Source organism: Chelonoidis abingdonii, chromosome 25 (genome assembly GCF_003597395.2).
Source record: "Chelonoidis abingdonii isolate Lonesome George chromosome 25, CheloAbing_2.0, whole genome shotgun sequence".
NCBI lineage: Eukaryota > Metazoa > Chordata > Testudines > Testudinidae > Chelonoidis > Chelonoidis abingdonii.
In genome coordinates, this window is record NC_133793.1 from 18,958,833 (window position 1) to 18,983,898 (window position 25,066).

General features: G+C 44.6%; 1 protein-coding gene across 1 annotated transcript; it reads right to left on the reverse strand.

The window, feature by feature from the left end:
• Nucleotides 1–44: 44 nt before the first annotated feature.
• On the reverse strand, nt 45–22,643 carry LOC142045948 (olfactory receptor 10A4-like). Its single transcript, XM_075060875.1, has 2 exons — nt 22,568–22,643; nt 45–784 (listed from the first exon to the last, which is right to left on the reverse strand). Exons 1-2 carry the CDS (start codon nt 22,641–22,643, stop codon nt 108–110), a joined length of 753 nt encoding a protein of 250 aa, XP_074916976.1. The 3' UTR covers nt 45–107.
• Between the last annotated feature and the right edge of the window lie 2,423 nt (nt 22,644–25,066).

Consider the following 25,066-nt stretch of genomic DNA (forward strand, 5'->3'; position numbering starts at 1 on the left):
CATAGCAAAATGTCAAGGAAGAAAAGAGGGCAAGGGGGGAGAAATTCAGGAAAATGCTGGTGGATTTCTCTTATTCTTCCCATTTTGACTAACTCCTGTTTTTTTCTCTAATTTCTCCATTTGTGTGAGAAGATGCTCTTCTCTATTGTTTTACTAAAGGCTTGTTTCACCTCTTTGTTCCTCAGCATGGATATTATCGGGTTAAATACTGGCATCATGACCTTGTACATGAGGGAAATCATCTGATCACTCTCTGGGCTGTAGCTGGACTTGGGACTCATGTAAGAAGTTAAGGCCGTTCCATACAACCAAGTCATCACCATGAGGTGGGAGGAGAAGGTGGAGAAATCTTTATTGTTGTAGGACAGGATTATCAACAGGAAAGGTCTCATGTTGAACAGCACAGGCATGGCCAAAAAAACAGTCTTGATCTTGGACATGTCTGTGCACACCATCTTCACCATTGGTGAACTATCACAGAAGAAATGGTGGATGCGGTTGGAGCCGCCGAAGGACTGGTTGAAGATCCTCCTGGTCTGAACCACTTCCACCAAGATGCTGATGACCCATGAGGTGGCTGCTAGCTGCGTGCACACCTGAACACTCATGATGGCTGTGTAGTGCAAGGGGTGGCATATGCCCACATAATGATCATACGCCATGGCTGCTAGGAGGCAGCATTCAGTGAGGCCCAGGATGGTGGAAACATACAGCTGGGCTGTGCAGCTTGCCATGGAAATGCTCTTATGTCCCATCAGGAAGTGACTCAGAATCTGAGGGCTAGCTCAGTGGTTTGAATATTAGCTTGCTAAACCCAGAGTTTTGAGTTCAATTCTTAAGGGGGCCATTTGGTGACTTAGTTAGAGACTCATCCTGCTTTGAGCAGAGGGTTGGACTAGATGAGATTCCTCCCAAGCCTGATAATCTATTTCAGGGGCTGGGAACCTTTCAGAAGTGGTGTGCTAAGTCTTCATTTATTCACTCTAATATCAGGTTTTGCGTGACAGTAAAACATTTTAATGTTTTTAGAAGGTCTCTTTCTATAAGTCTATAATATATAACTAAACTATTATTGTATGTAAAATAAATAAGGTTTTTTAAATGTTTAAGAAGCTTCATTTAAAATTAAATTAAAATGCAGAGCCCGCGTACTGGTGGCCAGGACCCAGGCAGTGTGAGTGCCACTGAAAATCAGCTTGCGTGCTGCCTTTAGCACACATGCCATAGGTTGCCTACCCCTGTTCTATTTCCAAGAAGGACAGTCTCACAAGGAGGAAATACATGCGGGTGTGAAGAGATGGGTTGAGTTTTATCAGGAGGATAATGAACAAATTTCCCACCAGAATGATGAGGTGTAGGTAGTTAGAAATCCCACAAACAGAAGAATGTGCAGCTCAGCAAGGTACAAAAACCCCACCAAGGATGGTCTGGTTCTGGCCAGGGTCTCTCTCAGAATGGGTCCCCTTTAGAGGTAACAAACAGACTCTGGAGCTGGACCTGAAGAACCTCCAATATGTGAATGTTAACTATACAATTAGTACTAGTTTCCCATCTGTTGGAATCCTTCAAACAAAAAGCTGCTGCCATTATGTATATAAATATGCAACTGAGCTTCATTATCTGGAAATAATAACTTCGGTATTGATTATTGAAATCAGTAAAGCTATGCTAATGTACATAGGCTGACGATCTAGCCCATTGGCAGCAATGATGTTACACTGATTTACACTAGCTGGGGATCTAACTCTTATGCCTCAGAGCATTTACCCTCCCCCCACCCATCTACATGAGAGTTCAAAATGGGACCAGTCTTTTTGCCTTTGGGAATATTTTTTCTACAACCATGTTTACTAAAGAAAATTTCCAAAATGCAGTCAAAATTCTGATCTCATCCATGCCTTCATCATGACAAGAGTTAAACTCATGCAAGTCTTCCCACTGAGGTCGTAACTCACATAAGTAAGGACAGTGTAAGGACAGCCCTTGGAAGTGTTAAAAGCATTATGGGTCAACTGCATCTCAGAGATAAGAATACTGAAATCAATGGAGGATTTTGGCCCTTGATGTGATAACTATATTATTCTTCCCTAAATATCAGAGAGGAATTTAAATCGTTGCTGCCATTATCCCAAGAGCATCCTAAATGCCTTGCGTTCTCTCAGTATACAAAAGAAGACCTAGGGTCAGTTCCTCAGCAGGTGTAAACCCTCATGGCTCCATTGATATCAGTAGAACTGTGCTGATTTACACCAGTGGAGAACCTTTGTCTCAGACCCTTACTATAAGGAGCTTGCAATAAGAAAGATCTGACAATTTAAGAAACGACTTTTTCTGCAGACATTTACTTCCAGATTATTTATTGAGAAAGAATTTCATACTAATGGACATTACAATGAAAAGGCAAAATTGAAATTAAAAAATATTGATAATTATCCTTAGCATCTTCAATGTCTGGGTCACAAAGCAATGCATCTAACTGGAGTGAGCTACTAAGGAAGAAAGTGGGGATTGGAAGGTAAAGGGACTTGGGCAAGGTCACAGTGAGTCAGCATCCCCAGAAATGGAACTGAGGTCTTCTGACACCTAAAATTATGCCATGACCACAGGACCATTCCCATGGATATTCAACACACATAGACACACACACGGAAGGGCACATCCCCTGCAGCAAGGGGCAGCAGAGAAACACACACACACACACAAACACACAGAGACCAGGGCTCTTTCTCTCCGTCGGTGGGCAACAGGGTCTCTCTCACACACACAGAGCAGGGCTCATCCCTTCTAGCAGCCGGCAACAGGACACACAGACACACATACACACACTGGAAATCGAATAGAGAAAAGGAAATCAAACAATCTAAGCAAACAGTGATGGCCCGCTGTGCAAAGTGCATTATATAGAACAATTTAAGGCAAATGGGAAGATTTTGACCAAATAGGAAGACTTGGAAAAGTTATTGTGAAGTCAAAAGTACAACTGGGTTCAAAATAGAATTAGATAAGTTCAAGGTCCATCCATGGCTATTAGTCAAGATGGTCAGGGATAGGACCCCATTATCTGAATGACCCTAAGCCTCTGACTGCCAGAAGCTGAGACTGGACGACAGGGGATGGTTCACTAGGTAATTATGCTGTTCTGTTCATTCCCTCTGAAGTACTTGGCATTGGCCACTGTCGGAAGAGAGGATACGGGGCTAGATGGAACACTGGTCTGACCCAGTATGGCCATTCTTATGTTCTTAAGCAAAGGGCCTGACACAGGATTAGATGAGGAGAGAATGATGGATTAGATGGAGAGAGAAAGATAGATTCATAGATCAGCTGATATTCTAATAGATAGAGTGTCAGAGGGATTTGACTATGTAGATACACACACTCACATACATACACAGAGATACATGCAGTTGAGCGTGTGTATGAATGTACGCGCGCGCACACACACACACACACACACACACACACACACAGTGTTCTGTATGCCTGCATGGAAAATTCAGATGAAGAAACCAATGATCTGACTTTGGTCCCCTGCAGTCTCCAGCAGCATGCCCAATGGACATCAGTGTTACAACAATTGGGGGCTTAAATAATTCAATCTTAGCCTACACTTTTAAGGAGAGTGGTTCGCTATCCTAGCTTGAAAGGACTAAATGTGTGGAAGGAAAGAGGGGTGTATTTATTCCATCCACTGGCTTTTGGGATGTAATCTCTGAAGGAACATTCTTATGATATTCCTGTGAGGATGACCGCCTTGAACTAGTTACGCCAAAACAAAACAAAATTCATTCAGCCAACCATTTCATACGAAGTCTGCTGATGACGTGTATTTTCTAGATGAGAATTGCAATGGTGTTTTACTGTAACTGAGGGGAGGGATGCTGTCCATTTCCTCTAATGGGAGTACTTTATTTTTTAGTAGGATTGAATCACCCTTCATTGCCTGCAGTTCCTTCCCCCTAAACCCATCCATGGTCATTTTCCAGGTTAGTTGTCCTTGGTGGGGTTTTTCAAAGGGGTCTTAGGGAGTTAGGTATCAAATTACCATTGAACTTCAATAGGAGTTAGATGCCTAACTTCCTTAGGTTCTTTTGAAAAGTCCCACAAATGAAATATGTGAATTTTTCCCTGAAGAACTTAAGCAAGCCCATATAATGTCCCAGGTCTTGAACCCAGGCCTGGGAGTCCCCAGACAACTCCCACATCCCAGCTGCCACACAATGCCTACTGAAACTTGGGCTGAGAAGCTACTAGGACTATAACCCCAGCCAAGGTGTCTTCTGATCTACATAAGGCATGGGTATGCTGCAGTTCATAGCACTCAAGCAATAGCAACTTTGGCTTTTTAGCTCTGGAAGCCCCTAGTTCAATCCTTGGTGTGTCACACAAATGGCATTTGTCACCCAAGTAGGGATGTGAACTGTTGTGGTCTTCAGGGGCTCGGTTCATCTTCCTTTGCTCAGAGGAGATATATAAGCCCCTCATCAATCTATATTCCCTGCCCCTTCTCTGCGTCCAGTCTGTAAAGGATGAAGAAAGTGTTATATATTTAGGTTAGTATTTAGTGACTCTTTAGTTCAGGCTGTACCGACTCAGGTGTTCCTTCTGGAAGTCTCAGGTTCCATCTCTTCTGGCAGCAAGATGGAGGTGAGTGACCAGAGTGCAATGAGAGAACAGGTAAGCCTGCACTCTGATCAGTTGGATGTTAATTAGTTCCCCTTGAGAAAGCTGAGGGGGTAATTAGGCAATCACACTTGCCACCTGGATGGGATAAGGAGCCAATTAGCCCATCAGTCCAAGGCTGATAAAAAGGCAGGAAGGAAGTTCAAAACAGGAAAAGAGAGCAGGGACTAGGGTTAGCTGAGCTCAGTCGCATGGAGGCCTCAAGGGAGGGAGATCTCAGTTCCCCTCAGGTTCTGGGGAGAGAGCCAAAAAGTGCTGTAGGTGCTGTAAATAGATTGTTGCATTATGGTGGTTCTGGAAATGGTGGAGGGAACTTAAAATAACAGATTCCAATGGAGGCGCAACCAGGTGACTCTTTTCAGTTTCTCCAGGAAATAAGGCAGGAGAGAAGCCATGGTGGTTGGGAAATGTGAAGAAACTGTTAATAAAACAGGGTCTTAGGTGGAAAGGCACAACGAGTATGACTGTACTTCAGTTTTCTGCAGGGAAGAAGGCGGGGTTTACAGGAAGAAGCCCCATAAAATGGGCCCTGTGTAACAGGCTGAACACACAATCCGATAAACAATACGCTTTGCATGGGTCCCAATCCCATATCGGAAAAATGCTGTTAGTGACCATGATCTCACTAGTGTCCCATGATTCATCAGCTGACCTGATTAGATATAAGCATAACCATAGGTAGGAGAACAGTACATAATCCTATGAGTGTCAATTGAGCAGTTTTAGATAACCACGCCTTCACTGTGTGGCATAACATTTCCGCAATAAGCCTGTGGGAAGAGTAGACATTAACCACTGTTGACCCCAGATGCCTATGTGTCAAGGAAGTTCTCTTACTCCAGTTAACAGCCACACCGTCAAAGGATCACCCAGAGCACACACATCAATAAAGTGTACACATAGCATGGTGAAGAAAATCTATCAAAGAGAAATGAAGGAAGATTAAGCATTGGGAAGCAGACCTGGCCACATGGGATGAGAACATTATTATTAACCCAAGGACGAATACAGTCTAGTGGAGTCAGCTGATATTATTTTCCTTCCCGCTGTCGCGGATCTGAGCTCCTGATATCTATGTTATAAATAAAAATACAAATAATGTCTTTCCTAGAGCTTTGACTTAGGCTCGAAAAGTGTAATGAGGTTAATGTTTTTAATAATTATTGAGTGAAAATAAGTGCAGAAACCCATGAGACTATTCACGGACCTTAATGCCCAAAGGACCTCAGGGAAATTATCTCAGACGTTATTTGTATAAATTGTACATCTTTTGCGGAATGAGATATAAGGGGAGTTTCTTAATCTCTTAGCTAGGGTACGGCATAATCAGGCTCTGCAAACATTAGCATGTACCATTGATGAATGTCCTTCAGTGATTCGCTCATTCAGAGTTATGCTCGCATTCAGTGTCATTTCACAATGATTTTGTGATGATCAGAGATACTTTTACTTATATATTAGTCTAAAGGCTACAGGTCAGTGGTGATACTTGCACATCTGCACCAATTCTCACACAGAGTCCAGGTGACTGAGTTTTTTTAATCAGCTGAACTCTTTTCCTTGTTTCAAGAGACATTTTACTAATGAGCTATTGAAGTCTGGGACCAGGTGAGTGGGTTCCAATTTGGCTTTTGGCATTGGCCTGATGGATAACTTTTTCGCCTCTCTGAACCCACAGTCCCCATTTGCATAATTGGGTGGGTGGTGATATTTACACTCTGTTTCTTCAGAACACCTGCATGGATGTACCTGATGAAAAGTTGCTAGCTCAAGAGATAGTGTTTGATGAAGATCAATCATCAATTTGCATGAAAGTTAATATAAAAGTATTTAAAAACGCTCATCTCGCATGACCCTATGTAGATTCTGTTTTTTTTAATATTTCAGTGCTGGTGAATGACTTCCACTCCAAAAAGTGATGAACACCCGCCCATCCCATGCCAACCTTACTTCTGCGCTGTTGCTGGCAGCGTGCTGCCTTGAGAGCTGGTGCCCGGCCAGCAGCCGCTGCTACTCGTGACCTCCCTACAATAGATTGTGACCTCCTTTTGGGTTGGGAACTCCCAGTTTGAGAAACACTGGACTAGATTATTTAGTTGTCTCTTCTGGCCTTAAACACTAATAAAACTATGAGTATACAAATTTCCCATCACTTCTTCAATGTATTTAAATGTCTTCATTAAATTAACTTTGCTCTGGACTTTGTTTCCTTCCATCTTATGTCTGTCTTGTCTATTTGAAACCAATAAGTAGGCTTAGCACAATTGCATTTTTTTAATAACTCCTGCTGATAATATCGGATGCTTATTTTAAAGCTTTTTCAGTTTTTTATTGATTTTAACCATTATCAGCATACAAGTTGAGCGAAACTGTATCGGGGAAGGTCAGACGTGGTAGGTGTTAGACATATATTAGCAACAATAGAATGTTGAGTTTAAAGTTAAAACTTTTATAACGCATTAAAACACAAAAATTGTAAAGAAACATGTCAAATCATACATAAGTAATAGCCTTAATTAAAAACGTAATAAGTTCTAAGAAAGCCCATTTTTTCTATTTTGGCCTAATCTGCAAATGTTGATTATTAATAGATGGAAATATTATTGTCCGTTTTGTGTGTGTCTGGTGAAACTGACATTTATCGACATTATCAATAATAAGTCTAATCCTTTGAGCCTGTAGATCATAACCTCTTTTGGGCATGGACTGTTGTTCAACTAGTGTTTGTACAGGCACCCAGCAACAATGGGGCCTTAGTCTTTGTACTGGAGCAATCTGGGTGATATAATAGATGCAAGATGATGATGAAATATAAACATGCCCTATTAATTTTCCATTCCAATACCATACGTTCAAATGAATTATATTCTTAAACTTCCTCTCTACTAAAAAACTTGACTCCTGGGTTTTATTGCCCTGGCTTCTGCCACTGACGGTTGTGGTGAGCTTGGGCAAGTCACTTCCTTCCTCTGTGCCTATTTCACCTTTTCCTTCCCTTGTTCTGCTTTCTCTATTTTAGTCTGTAAGCTTTGTAGTGCAGGGACTATTCTAACCTGTTCATTCACTGTGCCCAGATCTTAGTTATGCTGTAGGTACTATAATATGAAAAATCACTCACTAGAATGTGACTATCAAGAGCAAAAAGTGGTCATAACAAATAATAATCAGGTTCAGAGTGGTAAGCCGGGTTTTAGTCTATATCAGCAACAACAATGAGGAGTCCTTGTGGCATCTTAGAGACTTACAAATTTATTTTCAAACATAACAAATTTATATTTTATGGCTAGAACCCCTTCATATCCAGATGCATGGAGTGGAGAAATACAGAGCAGGTATAACAAATACATGAAAAGATGGAGATGCTTATCCAAGTATGAGGTCAACCTAACGACACAGTTGAATTAACAGTAGTGTACCAAGGGAGGACAAATAATTTTATTTAGTGGGTAATGAAGAGTGGCCCAATTTCAAACCAGTTGACAAGAAAGTGTGAGCTACAGTATTGGGGAAATCTAGTTAGGTTTGGTAATGACTCCAACCAGCTTCCAGTCTTTATTCAGGCCTAAATCTCATAGTGTCTAGTTTTTGCAATATTAATTCGCAGTTTCTGCAATTTCAAATCCAAGTTGGAAGATTTGAAATCAGTTGGTCAATTTCAAATCTACTTTTGAAGGTTGTTTTTGTTGAAGAATTGCCACCTTTTAGAGGTCGTTATGAGTGACCCAGGGAGTTCAGTGTTCTCCTTAATCTGATTTTTGACATTACGATTCCTGATGTTCAGAATTTGGGTCCATTATCATTTTGCATAGAGACGCTTGCCCAGTTGGCGCCTGCTCCTTGTATTTTTCCATCCCATGCATATGAATGAAGTGGGTCTAGCCCACGAAAGCTATATCCCAAATAAATTTGATTAGTTCTCTAGAGGTGCCAGAAGACTCCATTGTTTTAAACAATAGTAATGATATGTTCAATGTATTTTATTCATATTTCATCATTGTCATTTCCAAGATGATCTGCCTCTTTTGAATTTAATTTGCTAAGATCTGCTCTAGTTCAATCACACTATTGATTGAAGCAGAATTAATTCAAGAAGTCCTAACGGCCTGTTTTAAAACAGGTGTGCATATGCTAGACTACACAGTGGTCGCCTTTTGGCTCTACAACTATCAAATTATTGCTTCTTCCATCTCATTTTCCTATAAATGCTGTCTTTTCTCATATTCTGACCCTGTGCCTGCTCTCTAGTGCATCAGTATAACAGCAAACAGAATCTACTTGATATGGAGCCGTACTCTTAGTCTCTCCTTATTTACTTTTGTCCCACGATCCATTTTCAAATGTTTTCCTGTCTATGGTCAGAATGGCTATAGTGGATCCCACTCTCTTGATCTCGGCTATAGCAATAGGCACAATCGGCTGGAGATGGGACACATAGATGAAGATGTGTTACAAACAGAATTATTATGTACGGGTGGGTCTCACTCACTTCCCTTCCTCGCAGCATGGGCACAAGTGGTACTTGGCATGATGAACTAGAGTAAACAAGGATTTCTCTAGTAACTTGAAGCCTTAAATCAGATATGAGGCCTTCAGTAATTCAGCCAAGGTTAGGTTATTACAGAGGGGAAGCGGGGGTTCTTAAGTGCCTGTCATGTGCAGGAGGTAGACTAGAATGATCCATGATGGGCCTGTCCTGGCTAAAAGTAGGAGTCTAGAAATTGCTAAAACCAAAACAGCTCCTTAAGCCGTCTGGGGCACTTGAATGTGGGTTGGATTGCAGCAGTGCCTCAACGCATCACACAGAGATTTTGCCTCTGTATTGTTAAGTTCCTCAGCAAGTACAACACATAGCCCCAGTCCTGGTAAACTGAGGCCAATGGGAGCTTGGTCTTTGATCTCAGTATGGGGTGGGGTCTCATTGTTCGAAGCTAGCAAGTATCTCTGTAGGATAGTAAATGCCATCCAACGCAAGCGTAGACTCGGAGCAACTCCCACAACCAAGCTGATAAACGTAACTCTCCCTTCATTCAATGGGGTAAGGAGAGGAATTTATCCCATCGTTAAAGGGAGGGGAACTGAGGCAACAGAAAACTGGATCTTCTGCATGCTGCAGAATCACTCAAAGAATATGTTCTAGATTTACACAGACTTATCCTTCGTGGTGTCTCCACACTCACAAGTCATGAACAAGACTTTAATGTCATAAACACCCTGTGTGAGGGCGAGAATGCCAATTATCCCTTTTTACCAAGTGGGGATAACGAGGACAGGCGATGATTTACGTATCACACAAGTATTTGACTTCGTATCGGCTCGAGCCCTTGACACCGCAGGGATCTGGCACCCATTGACTCATGGAGCTATGGTCTTCATGCCAGCTGAAGTTCATGTCATGTATTTAAGACCTGAGGTTTCCTAGCCTGCTTAGTGGGGTTTGGAGATACAATCCGCATTTATTTTTGGTTTGTAAATTCAACCTTCAGTCAAAGTCTCAGTGACATGCATGACAGGGGCATAGCCGGACTGAAGCTATATGGTATCTGAGGGGCCACAATGCCTTGAAGCCCAAGATCAGCCTTCGTCTTGTGCAGGAAGTTGCTGGTATCAATGTTGTTATGCCCTGATGGTGGTACCAGCCTGTTTCTCTCTCTCCCTGTTTGTGTTTCCTCTGCAATGGAATGATGTTTCAGAGTGCAATGTGTGTCTCTTGTTATTGATAGTTAAGTAGTTTTGTGGTGGAAGTGGTGTGTTGTTGTGTGTGTGTGCGCGCGCACCGGGAGGAAAGTGCATAGCTGCGTGTTGTGAATAGCACTGAGACAGCTCAGCTGCTTCCCCAAGGAACTGGCTTGCCAGGTCAGAATTAGTAGAATACCAGAGCTCTGAAGATGGCAGGCCCTGGGCTAGCAAGGGTCAGAGACTGTCGGCATTCAAAAGAGGTGTGTGGTGGGTGTGAACTGACTAGCAAGGGCCAGGATGAGAGGCCATTTGTCAGAGGTGTGTGTTTGGGTAGAACAGAATGACAGAAGGGTTGTAGCTCATTATTGAGTGATGTATTGGCGAGCTGGGTGAGCAGTTCTGAAGGACAGGAGATAGCCAGGGGTAATGCAAGCAGGACTGAGGCATGTCACCAAAGCTGTGAAAGGGCCAAAGATCCTGGGATGACAGCAGGGATTGTGGGTCAAGACTAATGGTTTCAGCAAGAAGATGTAGGGGGCAGGGTGATAGACCAAAGCTGGGATAGCAGGGGCTGCAGATCTGACGGGGCAATAATAGACTTGATGGGCAGGGTCGGGCAGTAGTTTGAGTGATGATGAGTGCAGGGGGACCCATGAGGCTGGGATAACAAGGATGCTGCAGGCTGGGACTGAGGTGCATCATCAAGACTTTGTGTGTGTGTGAGACCCATGAGATGGGAACATATGGGGAGGGCTGTGGGTTAGGTTCAGGGCATACAGCAGAGCTGGGGTTCATGGCAGACAGCAATGCCTGTCACAACCAGGTTACATTGCCTGAGCTCTGTCATCGAGGCTTAGAAACTGGAAATTGCCTTTTGTACCACAACCTTGCCAGGCGTCTTCGCTAACCACGTGGAATCTGAGGTTTGTTTACGATGGTCAGTTTCATTTGCAGTCATCCTCCCCTATCATTCCCTCGCCTACCTCAGGGCTGATGGAATTTAGCAGGAAGGGATCCTGTTCACAGTGGCTGGAGAACAGCTTGACCCATTTCACTTATAACATCAGGGGTACTTTAATAAGGAACAGACCACCCCTTCCTCCTTGTCTGAACTTAATCAATGCTCTGACTCCTTTTCTGCATCAGCCGTGACGACTTCCACTGAGACCTTGCATTCTTCCCAGCTTTTCCTTTCTAATGGCCCTCGATGGACCCATTAAAAATGAGTAACTTGGTTCTGCCACTCAGCTCATATTCCTTGAGAGGTTGTTAATCTCCCGCCAGGCCCCAGCTCTCAGCTGGGTTAACATACTCTAGAGGCTTGATTAAAGCAGGAAGTTTTAATGACCGTGGTGTCCCCTGTACATCTCAATAGTCACAGAACTGCCTCAGTGCCTAATTGGAGAAGATTTTTTTTTGTAGGTGTGTTGCTAGTTCAAGGTGGTTTAACAAGACACAGTCAAGTAAGCTTTTATTTTTTTTAAATTAGTTTTATCTGAGCAAAGCAATCAAGTGAAATTAACTTGTTCCAATGAAATTGACAGGGGTCCTGCAATGGGCGCATCCTGTCACAGATCTGTGAGCAGACCCTATAAAAACAGCTGCATGCGTATAAGGTCAACCACCTTATGCACCAATGGACAAGACTGTTTTATTGCCACTTCCTAATCAGTCACCAGGGACAACCAGAGCCACTTGTCAAAGTCTACGCTTGCCCTGGTAATAGTTAGTCACACTGCGAGGCTCATCGCTGCCAATTCCCACCTGCTTTACTGTTGAATTACTGTCACCAGATGAGAAGGAATGTTTTCTTAGTTACAAAATCAGGCTAACATCTTTCAATTTAATGTAATGCCTTGAACTTGACATGTCCACATCAGCAGCCCCTCCCCATAGAAGTCCACTTTCCATGGGAATGGGTCATTAGTGGTAGACTTACGATAAGGAGGAATATAAACTCACTATTAGCCCAGGTCTGGAGAATGATTAGACAAATGAGCAGACGGCAAGGCAGAGGTCACACAGAAGTGAAAGACAGACAATTGGCAGCCATGGGCTAGATAACTGGATGGACAAGAAGCAGAAGGAAAACATGGACAGGACATCTTGATGGACAGATAGGCAGCAAAAAAGACAATGATGAGACAGATGATTAATCAGATGGATGGATGGATAGTTAGATCAAGAGATGAATTAGAGTAGATCAATGGGATACATGAGCACATGTTCTCTTCCTAGCTGGCCTCACTCCCTACCCCCCATTATGCAGTGTGCTGTAAGTGCGCCTGATTGATCATTCTATAAGGTCAGAACCCAAGTTGCTCAGCACTCATGCTATTGTCCCTTAAATGTGGCTTGTGAGCCTGCATTAAGGAAGGCCAGTGTGGTGTGGTCCACAGTCAAAGTGGTCTTCAATAGAGGTGCAAGCTGCCACTTATTCAGAGAAAGCCCCTGGTGGACTGGGCCGGTTTGTTTACCTGCCGCGTCTGCAGGTTCGGCCAATCGCAGCTCCCACTGGCAGCAGTTCACCTCTCCAGGCCAATGGAGGCTGCGGGGAGCAGTGGCCAGTATGTCCATCAGCCCACGCTGCTTTCTGCAGGCACCATTGGCCTGGAGCTGCATGGCCACTGGGAGCTGCAATCGGCCAAACCTCTGGACACAGCAGGTAAACAAACCGGCCCGGCCTGCCAGGATCTTTTCCTGAACAAGCGGCAGCCCTAGTTTGAGAACCAGTGGTCCACAGGATTGTGGTTTTCATTTGATGCCTGTCCAACTAATGACAAGCGAATGACCAGGGCTGTGAAATTCAGTTCTGGATTCTGAGACTCCCCACCTTTATTGGGGGTATTTGGATCTAAGCTTCTTTTGTCTCACTTCCTGAAGTCCAGGAAGCTTCATTCAGGCCCATTGCTGCTATGAAATAGATTGAGATCACCAAGTGATTCACAGAGAGGCCTGGACAGAGCTCTAAGACAGTGGTAATGCACAGCTGCTGCCAGTGATGCAGATGACCCTCTGGATATATCAGGCAGAGGTGCATTTAGCATCAGTCAGTTGCAGTTACTGCACTGTGGAGCACAATTGTGCCTGGACATTAGAGGTACAGGGGAGAAATCAGGGAGACATCAGAACATCAGGCTAGATCATCACACTCATTTTCACCAGCTAACTTGGCTGTCCTCAGTGTAGCTAAATTCATTGACACCAGCTGAGAATCTGGCTTCAGCTGCTTGTTACACAGCAAATCACAATTCACATGCACAGAGCAGTCACACATGAATACTAACCAAGCATTCATTTCCCAACACGCACACACTGATACACATGCAGGCACAAAGGGAGACACAGAGATACACACACATACAGAAACACACACAAGCATACACACACACACAATCTACATAAAGAGGTGCACATATAAGGATCCCGACACACGGTATTACTCTAACACATGCAGAAGGCCTTCTTTTTCAGTTTTTACCAATTTTTACTGAAAATTTCCCAGATTTTCCAAAAACTTTTTTTTTAACAATTTTCAGCTGAATTTTGCACCTCTCAAATATGTGAAAATACTGATTACATCAAGAAACTCTAGTACATTACATCAGGTAGATGTCTATGTTAATAATACATTAGTTTCTGCTAAATTACGGCAATGTAGTAGAAGATCCACACACATAAAAACATGCACGTGCATATGTGTATGTACTGTTCATGAAATAAATCACAGCATTAAACTGCTTTTACTTTCTATTTGTTGTTTTTCTCAGTTCTCCCACCTTCCAATATTAACCTCAATATTTACCCAGAAACTCTGAGATTAATATATTTGCATTGATTTTTCAGCTGCTTTTTTACATTTTTATAATAAACACTGATAAATTTCCAGAAAATGTTTAACAATGTATTTTTTTTTAAATGAAAACAAAGGGCTTTGCACGTACACCACCAAATAAAACAATCATTCCCTTTTTCACACACCTCACCTCACCTGTCCTTCCACTGAAGCATGTGAGGTCATTTATTTCCCCTCCCATATATTCCCATTAATTAACATATGTAATTTTAGGATTTAATTTTCCATTCAATTTAATTTACAAAACTGTCAAGTATAAAAGTATGTTCATCAATGGAATTCCTCCTGATTTATGTCAAGCTGTCCCAGTTCCCATATTTTCCCTGTATATCGCCAGAACTTGAGCATGTGTAAACCAGAATAAATTAACTCACTTCCCCATCCCTCACCCACTGCTGGCCATAATACCCGTTAAATGGTATAGCCCCCTTTTTCTCATCCACTAGGACTCACTGCTGAGGAGGTGCCTTTACATGACAGCAGCACCCATGGTACAAGTATCAGGTGTCACACAGCTGTATGAAGGTTCAGAGCCCTCAGGTCGGTAAGTGATATGTTTTCTTGGGCAAAGCAGTGTCACTTGCATTCCTCCCTTATTTCAGGGCCATAAGGGCAGAGTGTGCTGTCATCCACTAGACAAGGCTTAGGGGTGGGCTCCACTCTGCTTGTTTATAAAGCCATTGGGCACTTACTGCAACATCCAACACATGACAATGGCTTGAGATCAGATCCCAGTCTATAGGTCTGCCTATTTAGCTAACCCTGTTATTGTCGTGTCTGTTTCCTTCTTACCTGATACGAGGTAGCCTTTCTTCTGAAGTTCTTCTGAAGTTCAAAGAACAGAGTAGGCATCAAGACTGGGATTCTCAAGGAGACCTTTAGCAGGGTACAGTCTTGCAGCACACCCCTTTATGGTGTGGCACTGAAGTCAACTTGCCTCAGTTTCCCTCTTGGGTTTTCAATGATTCTCTCGTCTTTTAGCACAATTCAGTTACAGAGATGACTCAGCCCTCTAGCTAAACCTTCTGTCCCATCCCTTCTGATGCAATGAAAGTCCAAAGGAAAACAGTAATCTTCCATCCTAAATCTGTGATGGGCCCACAACAGCCTTTGGCCCATCTCTTCCTGGTCTCAGCTTCCAGTACTCCTGGGTTCTGATTAATCATCTCTTTCTCCCCTTAATATCAGGGGCTGCTGCGCCCTCTCCAAGGGTGGTAGTATGAGGGAACACACACCCACATGATAGGGGCACTGGCTGGACTTTGTTCAGGCTCTGAAAGCTTAAATCACTCAGGGATCTAGGGCACACTGGCAGTGAATGGCTGGAAGGGAGTGCCTGGTCCAATCTTCAACACTACCCTCTGCTATGGGCCCTGGTCCTGGGAAAGGAACTGTCTCCCACTGTAGCCACAAGCTGACCCAATTCTCCTCCCCAAGGCCTCTTCCTATATCTGCTGCCCTCCTTCTGGGTCCCTTGGGACAGGGTGATCCCAGTCTTCTGCCAGGAGCATGCTTCCTTCTGTCAGGTGCCCCAGTGCCCAGCTTCCCTTGGGAGAGACTCCACAGCCCTCCTTCATGGTCCTGTGCCATGTCCTCACCGACTTCCTGAGCTACCTCCAACAGTTCAGGTTCTGCCCAGACAGCCTCTTCTCCCAGCTTCCCGACTCTAAGCTCCCTTCACTGAGCTCCACAAGTGTTATGTGGTGGATTTGTAGTCACCTACTAAAATACCGAGTGCACATCCTCTTTGTGTTGGGAACATTATATCATAGAATCATGGAATCATAGAATATCGGTTGGAAGGACCTCAGGAGGTCATCTGTCCAACCCTGCTCAAAAGCAGGCCACCCCAACTAAATCATCCCAGCCAAGGCTTTGTCAACCTACCTTAAAAACCTCTAAGGAAGGATTTCCACACTCCCTAGTAACCTATTCCGTGCTTCCCCCTCCTAGTGAAAATTTTTTGTAATATCCAACCTAAACTCCCCCCACTGCAACTTGAGACATCACTCCTGTTCTGTCATCTGGTGCACTGAAAACAGTCTAGATCCATCCTCTTTGGAATCCCTTTCAGTAGTTGAAAGCAGCTCTAAATCCCCCCACTCATCTTCTCTTCTGCAGATTAAACAATCCCAGTTCCCTCAGCTCTCCTCATAAGTCATTCTCCAGCCCCTCTAATCATTTTGTTGTCCTCCGCTCTTTCATTTTTCCATATCCTTCTTGTAGTCTGGGTCCAAAACTACACAGTACTCCAGATGAGGCCTCACAATGCACATTAGAGGGGAAGATCACTTCCTCAATCTGCTGGCAAGGCCCACTATACAGCTCAAAATGCCTTAGCCTTCTTGGCAACAAGGGCACACTGTACTCATATCCAGCTTCTCATCCACTGTAACCCTAGGTCCTTTTTCTGCAGAACTGCTGCCTAGCCATTCGGTCCCTAGTTTGTAACAGTGAATGGGATTCTTCTGTCCTAAGTGCAGGACTCTGCACTTGTCCTTATTGAACCTCATCAGACTCTTTTGGCCCAATCTCTATTGTCTAGGTCCCTCTGTATCCTATCCCTACCTCCAGCGTATCTACACTCCTCCAGTTTAGTGTAAACTTGCTGAAGGTGCAGTCCATGCCATCCTCTAGATCATTAATGAATATATTGAACAAAACTGCCCAAAGGACCCTTGGGGCACTCTCTGAATGGGCTGCCAAGACAAGACAGGAGCCATGGATCACTACCCTTGAGCCTGATGATCTACCAGCTTTCTATCCACCTTATAGTCCTTTCATACAGTCCATACTTAATTTGCTAGCAAGAATACTGGGAGACCTATCAAAAGCTTTGCTAAAGTAAGGAAAACAGGCCACTGCTCTCGCCTCATCCACAGAGCCAGTTATCTTGTCATAGAAGGCAATTAGGTTAGTCAAGCATGACTTGCCTGTGGTGAATCCATGCTGACTGTTCTGATCACTTTCCTCTCCTCTAAGTGCTTCAGAATTGATTCTTTGAGGACCTGCTCAGATTTTTCCAGGGACGGAGGTGAGGCTGACTGCCTGTAGTCCCAAGCTTCCATCTCCCTTTTTTAAAGATGGGCACTAATTAGCTTTTTCCATCATCGGAAACTCCCCCATTGCCATGAGTTTTCAAAGATAATGGCATGGCTCTGCATCAATCCGCCACTCATTAGCACCTCCTGATGCAGTGTATCGGCCCCATTGACTTGTGCTCATCCAGCTTTTCTAAATAGCCTGAACCACTTCTTTCTCCACAGAGGGCTGGTGACCTCCTCCCCATGGTGTTACCCAGTGCAGTAGTCTGGGAGCTGACCTTGTTCTGAAGACAGAGGCAAAAAAATCATGAGTACATTAGCTTTTTCCATATCCTCTGTCACTAGGTTGCCTCCTCATTCAGTAAGGGGCCCACACTTTCCTTGACTCTTCTTGTTGCTAACATACTGTAGAAACCCTTCTTGTTACTCTTAAAGCCCTTGCAATGCAATTCCGTTGTGATTTGGCCTTCCTGATTTCATTCCTGCATGCCTGAGCAAACTTTATACCCTCCCTGGTCATTTGTCCAAACTTCCACTTCTTGTAAGCCTCTTTTGTGTTTAAGATCACAGGATTTCACTGTTAAGCAAGCTGGTCCTGCCATATTACTATTCTTTCTACACATCAGGATGGTTTGTTCCTGCAACCTCAATAAGAATTCCTTAAAATACAGCAGCTCTCTGGACTCCTTTCCCCTCAATATTATCTTCCCAGGGAATTCTGCCCATCAGTTCCTGAGGAGTCAAAGTCCATCACTTTTGCTTCCCCTACATTCTTTCGTTTGTGAGCAGCAGATCAAGAGAGCTCTGCCCTAGTTGGTCCTCAGCACTTGCACCAGGAAATTGTCCCCTACACTTTCCATTTTAACAAGTTTCCAATCCACCACTGTGACCCCATTGAAGTCACAGGCCCGATGCACTCTCACTCAGTTGGTGTAAGTGAGGAGGTGAATGGTAGTAGTGTACACCTAACTCCCCACAAAATGGCTGGTAGGAGAGACTTTGGCTAGCTCCAGCAGAGTGTTCAGACAGAGAATCCTGAGTGCAGGGATCACACCCTCTGCTCATCATTTCCTACTGGCTAATGGACTGGCTCCCGCTCAGCGTGCTGGCTTTTGGAATCCCGTTCTAAGGTGAGGACTGGTCTACACTGAGAAATTTGCTCTAAGGGGGTGTGATTTCTAAAGTGCACTAACGGGCTGTGCATTAATTGGTCTGGGGGCTAGATTCACAGAGGGACTTGGGCATTGCAATGCTCTGCATCACCACACCTAAGGCTTAGACAGAGAGAATCACTTGGATTTGCAAACCTGGAGTTTGGTGCCCAGGCTCCCTATGCAATGGAAGGGAAGAGATGAGATAAGCGGCTGCTTGCCTAAGCTAGCCAAAGTGAGATGCCGAGGAGATGAGTGTGTCCTGAGCCCCATCACTCGCAGGGAGTTGGGTACCTGAGTCTGGGCTGAAGGGAGGCACCTCTCCCTGCTTCTGAGTCGCAGCTGTGAACTCTCTCTTGGCATTAGGTGCCTACTCCATTTTTGTAAAGGGTCCCAGGGAACGAAAAGAACAAGAACATCCCTTCGAAGGGAGAAGAGATATGAGCAGGGCTTAGCCACTTCTGCGATGAGTTCCCAAGCCACTGAGCTACGGGATAGTCTAATGTGGGGCTTTCTCAGTCTCTCCGGTTGAAGCTGTTCCACTGTGGATTACATAATTCAAGAATTGTTGTGCTAGAGAGCAAAAGCACAAGCGTAGGGTCATGCTGTATCCTGGTGGTTAAGGCACTCACACAGGATGTGGGAGCCCTAGCATCTAGTCCCTTTGCTCCAATATCTCTTGTTATTTATCCAAAGTGGAACGGCTTCAACAGGAGAGATTGAGGCCACACCACCAATCAGAACATCTCAATGGGTAGGGTAGGGGAAAACTTGAGCCACAGCCTCTCACATCCCAGATGAATGTCCTAGCCACTAAGCTAAAAGATAGAAGAGAGACCCTCCTTTTTTCCCACCCCCACTTTGTGTGAGCTCATGTGAGGAGCTCAATCTGATAAACGGCCTCTGAGCCTGCCTAAGGGATCAGGCCCCACAGCGGAGTTAGGCAGAGGAATGCCTATCTTCCACTGATTCCTTAATAGCATTCTGACATAGCAGTCTGGACACCTAGAGGGAAGCAGCTGTGTACATGCCCAGAGGCAGAAATATAGGTGTCTAGGGATCCTTCAGAAATACAGGTGACAAGTGACTTTAGGTGTATACAGAGTTTGGTGGCAGTTGAGCTGGGTTTTTCTGAATCTGAGTGGTACCTGATCTTGGAATTTAGATATCTAAAGTAGAAGTTAGGCACCTAAACCCCTTTTTGATTCTCGCACCTAAATACCTTTGAAAATCTGGCCCTAAAAAATAATCTATGGGTCTGATCCCCAGCTCACTGAAATGAATGCGCATCTTTCCAGTGAGTTCAATGGACTTTGAATCAGGCCCTGTGTGGATATTACTAATTAGCAATTAGGTTCCAATCCTGCAAACTCTATTTATGTGCTAAATTTTACTACTGCTGCCAACCATCGGATGGCAAAAATCCATGAAAGTCAGTATGTACAGCTTTCCTCTGCGTCTCTTCTTAGGGAAAGGACCCAGAATATCTACAGCTACTCTCTGAAATGGAACCTCAATTATGGAGAGTGGCTGGACAGGGGCTTTGACCTGCTCTTGGGGTTTTCCCATTCTTTGGCACACCTCACAAGACTGGACATAGGTAGAAACATACTTGCCCATTCACCCCCAATGAAATGACTTCCCCAAATGGTCTTTGGTTCTGTTTACTCCAGCATGGCCACTAGGATGACCGTGGACTAAGCTCAAGAGCTTTACCCAGTACCTAGCTGGAACTACCAGCTGTCTCTGAGGATGCTGGTCCTCCTGTGCCCACCAGAAAGAGTCTTCTTCTATAAAAGTCCTTTTTCTACAATAGACCTATTAAAAGAGCTGAGAGGTGGTAGGGTTGCTCCGTGCTGCTGTTCAAGCTCTCTTGAGGCTCTCATCTGCTTTCTGCTCAGCCTGGAACTGTTCCATTGACCCTGGAAACATCAGTTCCTTACTGGATTGTAGACTTTGGTTTGGTCCCTCTGGAATTGATGTAGGTGATGGGGTTGTTTCTGTTGACTGTGAACCACTTTCCGCTGGTGCACTAGGTTGTATTTCAGGCTCTGGCTGAGCCTCTTGTTCAGGTTTAACTGCTCCTGCCAGTGCAATCTCAGTGGTGCACTCTGGCGTTGGAGTTGCAGATGGCATTGTAAGTGCTGTATTCAGTGCTGGCAGTGGTTCTGGTGCTGGTTGCTTCATCATTTCCAGTTCTGGGACTCCTTCTGGTTGGGTCTCTGGGACTGGATCTACTACTGCTGTTGCAGGCGTTGGAATGGGGTTCAGTTCCACCACCTCAGTCTGGGTCTCTGATAACACAGATGGGGCCCTGGTAGAAGGTTCAGAAACAGGAATAAGTGTGAAGGCTTGCTTACCCTGGCTGCGGGTGACCATATTCCTACACTCTTGATTCTCGCACCTAAATACCTTTGAAAATTTGGCCCTAAAAAATAATCTATGGGTCTGATCCCCATGACCATATTCCTACACTCTTGGCTAGCTTAACACGGTTGGCCAACTCTTCCCCCAGAAGCATGGGAATGAGATAATCATCATAGACTTCTATGCCTCACTGTCCCCATCTGGGGATATTGACACTAAGGCCTGGTCTACACTACGCATTTAAATCTATTTAAAGAGCTTTAAATCGATTTAACGCTGTACCCGTCCACACTACAACGCCCTTTATAGCGATATAAATTGCTCTTTAAATCGATTTCTGTACTCCACCCCGATGAGAGGAGTAGCGCTAAATTCAATATTAACATATCGGATTACGGTTAGTGTGGACGGAAATCAACGTTATTGGCCTCCGGGCGGTATCCCACAGTGCACCACTGACCGCTCTGGACAGCAATCTGAACTTGAACTCAGATGCAGCGGGCAGGTAAAACAGGAAAAGCCCCGCGAACTTTTGAATTACATTTCCTGTTTGCCAGCGTGGAGCTCTGATCAGCACGGGTGGTGATGCAGTCTCAAATCCAAAAAAGAGGCTCCAGCATGGACCGTACGGGAGATACTTAGATCTGATCGCTGGTATGGGGAGACAAATCTGTTCCTCATCAGAGCTCCGTTACAGAACACGAAATGCCAAAGCGTTTGAAAAAAAATCTCCAGGATACACAGCGCTGCGTGACAAGCGTAACGGAAGCCAGAGACTCAAATGGCGCTCATGGATGGAGGGGGGTACTGAGGACTCCAGCCTATCCCACAGTCCACAGCAGTCTGCTGAAAAGTATTTGCATTCTTGGCTGAGCTCCCAATGTCTGTAGGTTCAAAACACAGTTGTCTGGCGTGGTTCAGGGAATAGCTCCTCAGTTTCTTTCCCCCCCACCACCACGTGAAAGAAAAGGGAAAAGAAATCATTTCTTGACTTCTTTTCAGTGTCACCCTATGTGTACTCGAATGCTTACTGGTAGACGCGATTGCTGCAGCAGTGAAGAGCAGTATCCACTCCTCTCCCCTCCCCGGTGGTAGACGGTACAATATGACTGATCAAATCCGTTGTCCGCCCATCAGCCACGTGAGTGCCTCCTGTTCCTATGGCCTTCAGGATGAGGCTGTGGCCTGGGGGCGCCTCTGAGGGTAAAAATGGGAATGACTCCCAGTTACTCCCAGTAGGTGGTACAGAACGGCTGGTAACCGTCTTCATCATTAGCAACTGGGGCTGGAGCCGTCATCAGCCCCCTCCCTTTCCTGTATAAAGAAAAGATTCTGTACTTGCCTGGACTGTCATTAGCCCGGGAGGCTGCCTGCCCCCTCATTTATAGATCTCACTAAACAAGTCTCTGTTTTCTTATTCCTGCGAGTTCTTTATAACTTCATGACACAAATGGAGCGAGGACCCTTGACACGGTTAGCCCAGGAAGGTTGGGGGAGTGAGGTAACAGGCAAACGGGTGGGGTCTGTTCTTGCAGGGGCCACCCCCTGTCAATACTTGACACGGAGCAGCTGCTGCTCTGATACAACTGGTCCTCTGATACACCTTGGCCCCTTATTTCGAGGCAAGGGACTGACCTCTATATTTTAGAACCATAAGGAGGGATTCGACTTCAGTCCCACGTGTAGTTCAATGCCCAATTTTGCTTGTTGCGTTGCGGCCCCGGCCGGTTTCAGCTACGGGCACTCATGATAGCAGCGGACAGTACAGTTCGAGAGGGAGAGTAGGATACCATTGTTGTCATCTTCATTGCCAGTTCTCTTTTCGGCAAGCCGTAATGACGTTACAGGACAACGACCCGTAACCATCGTCTGCGTATTCACCTGCAAACAAGCAAGTGAATGCTGCTGTGTAGGCTGTGGAGTATGGCCTCTTGCTCTCGCGGCATCCATTACACATACGGTTGCGGGAAAACAAAAAAAAGCTGGGAATGGGCTCCATGGTTGCTGTTGCCTTATGGCGTCTGCCAGGGGCAATCCAGGGAAAAACGATGCGCCAAAGGGATTGGCAGCTGGACTGTTTTCCTGGATAAGGGAAAGGAATGCACTGACGTATTTACCCAGAACCACCTGCGACAATAATTGATTCAATCTTTTACAGAATTCCAAGGGCCGGGGGAGACTGACGGAACTACGGGATAGCCTACGGGAAGAGCTACCACAATGTAACGCTTCAGAACACTTCAGAAATCGATGTTAGCCTCGGACCATGGACGCACAACGCCGAATTACTGTGCCTAGTGTGGCCGCATGAAATTGAATTTATAATATCAGTTTTATAAAACCGGTTTTAGCTAATTCGATATTATCCCGTAGTGTAGACGTGGCCTTAACCTATTTGAGAATCCCACTCGAACAGTGCTTGGCATTATTATTTCAAAAAATATAGACGTCAGTGTCTGTGGGCCTGATCTCCCTCCCTCTTGGTTTCTCTAGTCTAAATCAGGAATAGTTACCCTTACGTCAACGGGCCAGTTTCCCAGCTGGTGCAACTTGGCCATACCTCCACTGAAGTCAGTGGAACCAGATCCCCAGCTGGTGTGTATTTTCATAGCTCCATTGGATTCAATGGGCCATTTCCCCATCCATTTTAAACTAGCATAGCTTCACTGAGGTCAATGAGATGAAATGCCCAGCTGGTGTGAACCAACAGGGCTATGTCAGTCTACAGCAGTTGAATATCTGGCACAATCAGTATTTTCTGACTAAGAACTATTCAGTGGACTGACCCTGCCAGCTGTTACTCATGAAAGTACTTCTTACCCCAGAGATCCCAATGTTATCAGTGAAACCACCGATGTCCGCACACCTACTCACATGAGTAAGGCCCATTTGAGTGTTTGCAGGACTCAGCCCCTAACTTCTGTGCTTAAAAAAAGGACAAACAACTGCCCTGATAATTCACTCATACCAGTTTTTTGCACTGATCTATCTCCAATTACTTTAATGCAGCCGCTCATCATTTGCCTAAGTGAAAGTGATGGGAAAATTTGGCCTGATATATCTAGTGATAACTTAAATTCCAGATCTGATCCTTTCTCACAGGCAAGCAAAGTGTAAAGGAGTTAAACATATAGCTCCCATTGACCCACTGACGCTCTGTGGGATTTGGACACCTAACTCCCTTCATCCCCTTTGAAAATCTCAACCACAGCAATCTGCTCAGGAAAATGGCAACTGAGATTTTGAAAGATTACCAGTTTCCCTTAACTGAAGTGGGAGTCCAAATCCATTAAGTTGGGATTCACAAAGGAGCGTAAGGGAATCAGGTCCCCAATCCCGCTGAAATTCAATCCCACCTAGCTCTTTTAGGCCCCTTCTGGAAATCACACCCTGTGGCAGCCTTGAAAATCACAAGCTGTGTGTTTTGGATGCGCTGGATCAGGCTGGCCAGATAAAATACACTTGCTTGACTTAAACTTTATATTCATCCACAGGACACATACAGTGTGAGCAGCCTCTTAGATATGTTCTCGGAATTATTTTAGAGAAGTTATGTGGCCTCTGTTATACAGGGGGTCAGACTAGATTAGCACAGTGGTCCTTTCTGGCATTAGAATCTATTAATCTAAGCACTGCATTCTTCCCCAGATCTTTATCTAGGGGGAAAAAGGGAGATTACTGGGTTATAGATTGTTATAATAAGCCATAGATCCAGTATCTTTATTAAGTCCATGATTTTTAGTTTCTAGCAAAGTTATGAATTTAAGCTCCCCAACTCATCCTTTGAGGGTGTTGTTCAGGTTTCCTTTGACGCCAAGGACTGTGAGGTCAGATATGGAGTGACTGTTTTGTGACAAGTATTCACCCATGAGTGACAGGGTGTTATTTTTGTCTTTGTCATGCAACGTGTGGACCAGTAGGTGTAGAGCATCCTGCATCTTATCCACCAGAGTTTGGTCTATCATGTGAAAGATAAATATTCCCAGTTGGAAATAGAATTTTGGTGCAACGATTCAATGTTGTTTACACTGTGCAGACATCGGGCTGCTGCTAGAAATTCCCTGAGTTAATAAAACAAATCAGCTAATTAGGGCCTGTCCACAGTCTTCAGTTCTGCTACTCCCTGCAGATAAAGGCAACCGGTGACACTGGTGTTCTTTACTGTGTGCAACTACACAGTACGAAACCACTGCAAGGAGCATGAGGTCATTTGTTGAAATAACTGTAGGTGCACAGAGAAAACAGTGAGTAGTGTTAGATCCACATAAGACAACTTTGACTGCTGAATT

Excerpts from the sequence above, each read along its gene's own strand:
- LOC142045948 (XM_075060875.1), bottom strand. The coding sequence starts at position 22,643 with ATGGTTACGGGTCGTTGTCCTGTAACGTCATTACGGCTTGCCGAAAAG. Across the intron at positions 785-22,567 it reads CAATGAAGATGACAACAATG|CTAGCCCTCAGATTCTGAGT; the intron begins GTATCCTACTCT and ends CAAACCACTGAG.